Source organism: Chinchilla lanigera, unplaced genomic scaffold, assembly GCF_000276665.1.
Source record: "Chinchilla lanigera isolate Chin_1 unplaced genomic scaffold, ChiLan1.0 scaffold00170, whole genome shotgun sequence".
NCBI classification, from domain to species: domain Eukaryota; kingdom Metazoa; phylum Chordata; class Mammalia; order Rodentia; family Chinchillidae; genus Chinchilla; species Chinchilla lanigera.
The window spans coordinates 1213176-1223587 of NW_004955571.1; the positions used below are offsets into that span (position 1 = coordinate 1213176).

Consider the following 10412-nt stretch of genomic DNA (forward strand, 5'->3'; position numbering starts at 1 on the left):
TTTTTTTTTGGTTTTTCTCCGGTACCGGGAACCGAACTCACGACCTTGCGCTTGCCAGGCAGGCGCTTTTGCCGCTGAGCTAAATCCCCAGCCCCTACTCACACATTCTTAGATTCCATGTTACTCCCCATGTGGGAATATCAAACTATACTTTGACTTTTATAATTTACAGTATCATTGTTCATTTAAATTCATAGTACTACTTTTAGTAGTTATTAAAAAAATTGGCTTCATTATTAATCATTTAAGGGCAAATGTTTTTATTCTCCAAATTATTATTTTCTTTATTTGAATTCTCTATTTCCTTTATGTAAATCTTGGCTAATAAAACCTGTCAGTTATCCCATCAGTCTGTCCTTTCCTTTCAAATACCACCATTATCTTAGTTGAGGCTACATCTATTCCTCAAGTGGGAAGTCAGCTATCAAATTTGGTCTCCCTTACTTTGTTTTATTTTTCTATGGTAATAGTATCTGAGTTATTATGTCTATGTGCCTTCTCCATTTCCCTTTCCTAAGGTCTAGTTATGCAGTACATTCTTAGAGCTTTTCTTTGCATTCCCGTTCTTTTTCACCTGTAGCATCTTAGTCATCACTGTACACAGGAATCCAGGCACTAACTGACCTCCAAGGGGCCTGTGCTCTCGTATACTCTTCTCCGTGTGGTTCTGTGTTACACACAAGCATGTAGGATTTGTTCCTGAAATACAAATCTGGTCTTGATATTTAACACTTCAGTTTTTACAGAAACAGCCCCTGAGACAAAGAACTAAGTATAGATATTTTATTTGGAAGCTAAAAGAAGGGGTGTGGTAAGGGGTATAAAGAGATAGGGTTGGAAAGGCAGCCAATAAAGGGTACTTTCTTGACTTGAAAGCAGAAAGAGCTGGCATTTAGTTTTCCTGGAGAAATTCTGGGGAAAAGCCTGGAACACATATTGCAAAGTTATCTCATTTGAAGTACTAGGGGGCTGATGTGTTCAAACATCCACTACTAGGAATCATTGGTAAGGACCACTGATGGAGATTGAGGGACAGCACTGTGAATATTCCAGAACTTCAGGTCTGCTCCAAGGACAGGTACAGTAGAGTGAGTGGCCAGAGAAAACTCAGGGAAGAAAACTCTTTGGAAACAATCAGAAGTCAGGTTAGGACGTGCTGAAGCAGTGAGGATGAGCATTTATGAACAGACAACAGCAGCATCTGCACTTACAAGAGAATCTCAGATGTCTCCAGAGAAACAAAAATATCTATTATTTTATGATACATAAAAGCATTTTATAGAGGGAGTCAAACATCTCACTGTGCATTTTCCCTTCATCCCACCCACGTTAATTGCCTCTCGGCACACCCTAAGACCTCTAATCTCTATCTGGACTGCTGCTTATTCTTAAAGAACTTTTCCTCTTTCTCTTCTAACCAAACCCTATCCATCCTTCAAAAATCACTTCAGACACTGCTTTTGTGCAACTCCCTTTTCTTTCTCTAAGGATTAGTATTTGATATATCATTGGAGCTCAGCAAATGTATTTTGAATGGATGATAAATAAATGCATCAACTTCTGCTGTTGAATGCATTTGATTTTCTATTTATCTATGGATTGCTTCTCTGCCTTTTGGCTAAGATCAAGTGTATTTATCTATGGATCTATACCACCTATTTATCTTCTTGAAAAACACAATGGGCACCCAATAAACATTTGCCAAAACACTGTAATAGTTCCGTAGGAAAAATATTGAATATTACAGTACTGAGTGTTTTGAATATTTTAATATGGAAACACAGAAAAATACCCCCTCAAAATAGAAAAAACAGGAATTAGTGTCTTTAAGTTCCTGTCATGCTTCTATCCATACAATTTCTTATTTTTCGTTTCATCCTTTCAAAAAAGTTGTGGAGAGAATGAAATGAACTCCAGTGTCTTCTAATTCTGATGTGCTCCATAACTTTACCTATGTGTCTCTAATAGCATAGGAAATAGCACAGCCAGTGTGCATTGCAATTCATTAATTGGTAGTAAAATATAAATATAATATGATGGCATTTTCTTGACTTCTAACCTCTAGTTCCCCTCCTCTTTGCAGAATTTATGAAGGGCAAAGAGATATTTTTTACCTGTGTCTGTGTACTTTATTAAATTGGGAAACTTATTTACCAAGCAAGTTTGTATTTTTTTTATTACATGCATTTTTCTCTTTGATTCCAGAGAGTAAAAAATTCAAGGCATAAAGCATTTTAGGGTAAATTTTGTCTGGCTCCAGTACAATAAAGATGCAAGAAAGCTTTTCGAAAGAATATGCCACTGGACCCTGGCAGAGTTGTTTTTCTACTGTAGGGAAATTATGTCATTAAGTTATAGCTGGGAAGCCAAATATTTGCTACATAAAACACATTGAAATGAATATTAAAAGTGGCCTAGGTAAGTACCTTACTCCAGGGACTGGCCAGTTCACCAAAGAAGTAATGCAATACTTTTAGAATGTGATTTAGAGTAGTTATTTCTAATAATATTTCTCTGCCCAAAATCCTCTAGCAACTACTTGTCACACTGAGAATAAAATCAAGACCCCCTAATCATGAGTCCCAAAGCTGTCCATGAGCAGCCTCTACAGGCCCTTCCAAGGCTTTTCTTTTCCTCTCCACTCTCTGTACTGCAGCCATGACATCTTTCCTGCTTTCTAGTGTACCAGGTATCTGGGTCAGGAGCCAGGCACTACCTGTTTCCTCCAGCTGGAATGCTGACTCTCAACTATAATAACCTGCACCTGCGTTTCATTCTGGATTTAGGTCTGTGCTCAGATGTCTTTTCTTTAGAGAGGCCTTTTTCCATCATTGATCTAAAAGAGCAGCCCTCATCCCTCTGGTCCTGCTTTCTTAGATTTTCCTGTCTCTTAGCAGTGCCTGCCACTGTATTCAGCATTTATTTACTATTGCGCTGCCTATCTATGAGAACAGCAACTTTATTCCTTTTGCTAGCAATGGTGCCTTAAATTGTATTACTTTAGAAACACTGAAATATTCATGGAAACACTGGATTTATTTGTTGAATGAGTAAATGAATTAACTATACCTAACTCACTTGCCTTCTTCAGTCATATCCTGAAAGGATCATCCATGTTTTGACTAGCAACCAAGATAAAGAAACTCAAGGAAAAATACTTTTTATGTTTTAAATATGCTTGGAAACTTTGGATTTTTGGGGGTACATCATGGTTATCACTTACTGGCTAGAAAGAGATGAAATGTGGGTTTTATCGTATCCACTCAGCTGAGTCCTAACAATGACCTCAAACTTGTTCTAAGACTTCTAAGCTAAAAGTTGTGCGATTTCTGTTTTGGATGTCAAGGGATTTTCTTGTGATGTGAACTTGTTTATCCATCCACTGTCAGAAGTCATATGGGAGTATGGTAGGTAGACTGAGGCCCAGGAAAATATGGAACTATAAGGAAAAGATATTTGGAGTACTTTTATTTGCTTCCAGATAGATCCTCTGTTCCATAGTCAAATTCTTACAGAAAATCACAATCTTGAGGAACCATCCCCTCATGAACTTGCTGTTGTTCATCAGATTTATGCCAGAAATAGATGATTTTCATGTAGACTATTACATATGGTAATCATATTGAAAATATGGTCCTTTATAGGTGCTGAGAATTGATGAGGGTAGGTCTGAACTAAAACACAAAGTCCCAGTTTCTATCTATCCTACTGTTCTTTTTACAAAGTTTAATAAATTATATCAAAATTGTAGATGTGTGTATTTTAACTGTGTCACAGTTTGTTCTTCTGTTTCTTAATTGTTCACACTTTTGCTCTTGAACTTAAGGAATTTACATATTTTTATGATTAATTAATCATTTCAATGAAAAAATATCATGGATTGGCTCTTTACTTTATAAAGCTCCAAAAATCAAAAATAATTTTTTACTTTGTTTTGCCACAGCTTAGCTCTGCCATTTTAGTGTGGACAAGACATAAATGAATAAGCGTGGCTGTGTTCCAGTAAAACATTTTGATTTGCAAACAAGCGGCATATCAGATTTAGGAGTTTGCCAACAAATTTGCCTATTTCTTGAGGGTTGAAGAATCATAGAATAAGAGGCAGATCCAGCCCATGAATTCTTTCAGTTGATTTAAATAAAATACAAATTATATAATAATAGATCCAATAGGAAGTTATGGATTTAACAAGTGACATCATTTCTTGTGTAATCCAGTGTTTCCCATGCAAAAATATCCACAGCTTATATATCATTCTAATTTTAGATGATTTTTTTAAAAACTTCTTTTTCTTCCTTTCTTGATTAATTGGTTTGTTTTATTAAACATGACTCCTTGCCTTTCTCATTTAGTTCTGATTGTGAACCAAGACCTAACTGTGAACTAAGAACTAAATTCTGTGCTCTTTTGTAGTAGCCTAGGTTTTTCAATGTCTTTATTTTTTATGCCTTCATTGAGTTAATTATTTTTTGAAAGGTGGGAAATAGATACATAAATATCTTCTCTTGCATCTAACATAAAGAGTATAATTAGTTGTGGCAAATAACTCATTTATCATTCTTTATGGCAGAGTAGTACTCCATTGTGTATAAATACCATATTTTCTTTACCCATTCATCTTTGATGGACATATAGGCTACTTTAATTTTTTTGTATGGTGTCAGGAATTGAGCTCAAGACCTCATGCTTACCAGGAAGGCACTATGCCACTGAGCTATATCACCAGCCCATAACTCTTTTGTATAGATACCTAGAAGGGAAAATAGCAGGGTCAAATGGAATTTTTGGTTTTAGTTCTTTGAGAAATCTCTACACTAGTTTCTAGAGCCTCTATTTTGAAATGAAAGGCATGGATGAGAGGAAAATAATGAAAGTAGTTTTGAGTCAGAGTAATAAAACCAAAAATATCACAGTACAACTTCCTGTGGTACTATCATTCACAAGGGCCTGGATTTGATTTTACTAAGGTCAAAAGCAGCAAAAACTTTCTGGTTATTTGGTTGAGTTAGGTGGTAGGGAAGCAATAATGACAACAAGAACGCATCTTGAATCACTGATAACCAGTTTAATTAATATAAATGAATTTGAATTCCTCAGTTCCTCAGGCACACAAAGGACAGGGGTTTAAATTTGCATTGACATCACTATAGAGATCTATTTACAGGTTTTGTGTAGCAGAACAGTTTAGTTTAATTAATACTACTTGTCATTATAGTGACAATTGTATGTGTGTTTATAAATTGAGGATTACTACTTTGTATCTTCATCTAAAGTATACTATTAGATCAAATACGGATTCACTGATTATTAATAGGATAATCATTACCATATTGTGAAAAAGTGTTTAAACAGAAAATTGTTAATATTTCAAACTATACCATCTAAAATAAGCAGATCTTAAATTTTTTGGCTTTTGATTACAAAGTAACCCTCATGTATATGTGTGTGTATATGTTTATATTGTTTTACTTGCTGTAAACACAACATTTTCTAATTTTGATTTTTTTTTTAGTTGTTTTACAGGTTTGCAGCCTTGTCCTTTACCCAATCAAGTTCATTGAAACTGTGAGCTTGAAAATTTATCATGAGTTCAACTGGGGTTATGGCCTGGCCTGGGGTGCAACTATATTTTCATTTGGGGGTGCCATCCTTTACTGCCTGAACCCTAAGAACTATGAAGACTACTACTAAAACCGAGTCTCAGATTTAAAAAAAAGAAAGCAAAAGAAAAGCAACCATCCAACAAAAGAATTACATCTGCATCTTTTCTAACTATTTTCTAAATCACTTGTGGAGCATCAAGCCGTTTGCTCATTTGATTTAATACCCTTTGCCTTGTGGCTGTCAGTATCATAACCAGCTTTTACATCCATTTTAGGGATCTGCACAAATTAAGAGAGCTGATTAGACATAGGCAAATGCTGCAAACTTCCAATATGTTCATGTCATCTTTCTTGACAAGTGAAGGGTCTGTATGACAGCAACTATTGTGAGAAACCAGTTGGAATGTGAATTTCCTGAATCTCATACTGCCTGCAGGGGAGCAGCTGGCATAAGCAGCATTTAGAAGTTCTTTTGCTCTGATAAGGATTCTACTGTTGAATCCTGCATCACCTGCTTATCCCACCCAATAACTACATTGGTTGTAGGTAATTGAGTGAGCTCTTGAAAAGTGGACTGCCCTTCAGCATCTGATGGGTATTGTGAATATAACTGGTTAATGGTACACATTCCAAGTTCAAGAACATTTTTTAATGGGAGGCTAGGCTTTGGCAATCAGTATCTCCTTTGAAAGGAAGTCAAGACTTAGAGATACGTGCTTTTCATTATGTGGTTAGAAATTGTTCCTCAGACTTTTCAAGAAATGGGGAAAATTGAGGGTCTCTGCTCTCCCTGGCGCAGTCAGAAAGAAATATGCATGAGTCGCTTTTGTACCCTTTAAATCATTTACAAAACACTGCAGCAAACAACTGTGCATATGTAACAAACTTAAATATTTTTTATAGAAGGTGAACCATTAGTATAAATCGTAATAAGTTGTTCGCAACCCTGCACATACATTTACCAATTACACGTAAAATTAATATTTGCTCTAGTGAAGTGATTTGAACACTAACCTTGTATGCATTAAGAGGCTTAGATTGGTTTTCACACTCATTTACCATACAAAAGTATATATACCTTAAAGCTTTTGCTCTGTGTTCTCTACTGTTTCCCTGGAAAGTAGTAATAGAATTACCTAAGAAGAAAACATGAAATAGTGTTAATAGGAAAATGAATGATTCTTCCCTAAGCACTGTAGTTCAAAAGAAAGCTTCAGTTCAGATGATCGGTTTTGTAATATCCATTAAAATAGAGGGCTGCTATTTTTTGCAAATATTTGAAATGTCTTCATTTTAAAAGATGGTGATAGATTTATATAAATGTCTAAATGTCTTGGTAGAGGAATAGAATTCATGTGGTTATCATCTGGTCCTCTGGAATTCACTGATTGGCTGATCTGTGCAATAATGACGGATTTATATTAGTGGAATCATTTACTCACTATTCCAATGGAAGAAAACATCAATAATACGGAATAAGTTTGCAGCTAATCTCACAATGCAAACTGGTATTAATTCTGTTTAATATACAAATTTGGATAGTTTAATTATAAACCTATTTTTATAGAAATATACAATTCTAATATAAAAGTTATAAATAATTATTTTTGTTAACAAAGCCACTAAAATAATGTTACAGTTTGACCCTCTTGCAGAGAGAAGCATTGGAAAAATAACTTAAAGCATATCCATTTATTATTATATTGCAAAAACCATTACAAGCAGGACTGCATCAAGAATATTTAATAATTTGCTTTACCTCCCAGAGCAGAGTTCTGCTTTTAACTTGTCTTAAAAGCAGTTGCCAAAAGCAACAGCCCCCACCCAATGAAACTATTTTGTTATTCACATGCCAAAAAAGCCACTTATATGGTGAATTTTCTACAGAATCAAAAAAGGGAACATGAAGTACCAGGCTTATTCTTATTTTAGTAATGATAGACAAATGTGGATCCTAGAGAGACACCTTTATGAAAGTATATGATTCCGTAAAGAATCATAAGAAACTATGAGTGGAAGTTTTCCAGAAAGATACTATTATTGTAGAATATTTAGAAGCAGTCTTCTTGAGGAATAGTAAAATCTAGGGCAGACTCACTTGAAGTTAATTGCATATTTTCAGAACAGCATAAGAAATAAAATATTTGGATTTTGGTTACTAAACACACTGTTGTGAAAAGATCTCTTTATTCCTGAGTAGTGAAAGAACAGTACTTTGGTGCTGTCATCAATGAGGCACTTCCCTTGGACATAGTAATGGGGGATGTAATGTACTGTTAGAACCAATATCACTATAGTATCAACTTTTCACTGCCTGTCAATATGCCAAGGTGGGGAGTGACGGAATATGCTATACATCAAGGCACACATATTTGCAGTTTACTGTGATTTCTTCTATAACTTTTCCCAGTGAAGAGCCAGCCCTATGTTGCATTTCTACCATCACTGATATTTGGAAGTATATTATTACTAACAAAGCTCAGTATAACAGGAAACTTGTTGCTCATCCAAAATATCATTTTTGTTTATCAGAATAAACACAAGTAAAGTTTTACCTACATTAATGTGTTTTTGCAGCTTTAGGTTTGTTACATTTATTCCTTCAGCAAAACTGTCAACCACAATTCATTGTTTATTTTAGAGAGAATGAATATATATATATATATATATATATATATATATATATATATGGCATAAAAGTACTCAGCAGGGCTAGTTATTCAGATTTCTTGCACAAGTATTTAGCTTTTTGTAAGTTCAACATGTAAATTTTAAAGACATAAATATAGAGAGACCTATGTGTTTGAAATATAAATGATATATATGGATTAGCATGTACCTGTATATTATTAAAAATGCAATGAACTGATTGGTAAGTGATGTTTAATTGTATGGCTAGCAATGTAATTTATTCAGACTGTATTTTTGTACAGAGCAGCACACACTAACCTATGCCTCTGTGTCCTCTTTAATGCCTAAAACTGTGCCTAGAAATTTCATCTGTCTTAAAAATAAAATATTCTTCATGCTGTTTATGCTATTAATTTCTCTATTGCTATTCTCTATTTATTGTTTTTGACTATATGACATGTTTACTACTTAAATATGAATTTATGGTATCCTGGTTACTTTTTATAACAATCGTCTGGGGGGAAACCTGTTTATCACTCCAGTTACTTTGAGTTTGCAGTTCCATGATCAGTTCTTCATTTCATGATTTTTGTAGTTGACATGAAGTTATCTATGTGGAAAAAATACAAATAAAAGTGGTTTCACTGATGTGGTTTGACTTTGTGTCTTCTCTACTGTATAAATCCTTCAGCCAAGACTTCTATATTACATGTCCTCAGTTGACTTTCTCCTTTTAAATATATAGATTTAGAAAACACAGCTTAATAGTACATGTTTTTCGTAAATGTTTTTCCTTGTTGTGCTGGTGATTGAATCCAAGGCCTTGTACATGCCAAACAAGCATTCAACCACTGTGCTACATCCCAGACTCCCCAAAATCCAGTTTTCACCAAGACTCACCCAGATCCTTTCTGTTCAGATATATGAGCAATCAATGATAAAATGAGTATCATTAAATACTTTTTAACTTTCTGTTTAAAAATGCACAGAAAGGACATGTAGTGTGAGCTATCATTTTTTCTTACTCTATAATCACATAGTTAGAAATAGCAAAAGAGTGATATACAGTACTATAGGTTTTTATGTAGTTTTCAGTTTTTACAGAGTATAAGACCGCTTTCCTCCATTCTCTTAAAAGAAGCACTAAATATTTAGTGCATGTTCTTGTGCATGTGCATATGTGTGTATTCATGTGTGATAATCCAAACACTAAGTCAAAGTCTGTCATTACTCTTAGAAGTGTATAAATGCACAGAAAATAAATTAGACATGCCATAGAATTCACTTGTATGTATACCAGAATCTTCCTGATAATATTAATAAGCCATACACAATTGTGCAAACTTTCGTGTTGACAAAATCAGATATTTTGGAATATAAAATATCAAAACACTCATGTCTCATGAGCCTTCAAATTGTGAAGTATCCACAGTTACATTTTATGGTAAGAAGAAAATGTAAGTCACCTGTAAGCCCTGGTTGCTCTTATTATCAAACTTTTAGAGCCATGCATATTTGTTATGGAGTCTAACATATTTTCAATTTTTCCAATTTTTTTCTTTTCAATGGTCTTATATTGTTATTTGATGTAGTAGCATCATTAATTTGATGTATGATGCTTTCAGTATAAGTGCTTTCATTTTTGTAGAGAATCCTCATGAGCAAATCACCTTTATAAACATGTCCTGCCTAGTAATTGTCTGTGACCCAATTTTTCTGAATTTGGAAGAAATGGTGACATACTTTCTCTAGGATTTGACAAGGGAAAACTACATTGAGACATTTCATTGTGAACATAAAACAGGAAAGCAGTTTCAGTTTACTTTTCCATGATGGCTAAGTCAACATTTTATTATGCTATGTCAACCATATTCCACTTCAGCTATTTTAAAATCATTTTGATTAGAAAATAGAGAAATTTTTGTCAATTAAACAACCAAGTTATTAATTCATTGCATTTTCATGTTAAGACTTTCTGCCAATAGCTTTTTAGAAGCAGAAGATTAAGTGACATAAGATTAAAAGGGCAAATAAAAATTAGATTAAGTGCTTAGAATATTTTCACAGGAAGCACTAATTTATTTCAGTAATTTAAATTCTGTGTCAAATTTTTTGTTTCATTATAGCAAATTAATCTCAAAAGTTAAATAACAAAACTCCATGTAATAAAATGTTAAC

At 34.0% G+C, this 10412-nt stretch overlaps 1 protein-coding gene across 1 annotated transcript in view; it reads left to right on the top strand.

Annotated features, from left to right (window-relative positions):
• The window catches only part of Tmem47 (transmembrane protein 47), a 29845-nt gene extending 20963 nt beyond the window's left edge, over nt 1–8882 (top strand). Inside the window, exon 3 of the mRNA XM_005413646.2 lies at nt 5513–8882. Within this exon, the coding sequence (XP_005413703.1) occupies nt 5513–5691 (179 nt within the window). The 3' untranslated portion in view covers nt 5692–8882. The remainder of the gene's footprint in view (nt 1–5512) is intronic.
• The last annotated feature ends 1530 nt before the right edge of the window (nt 8883–10412 follow it).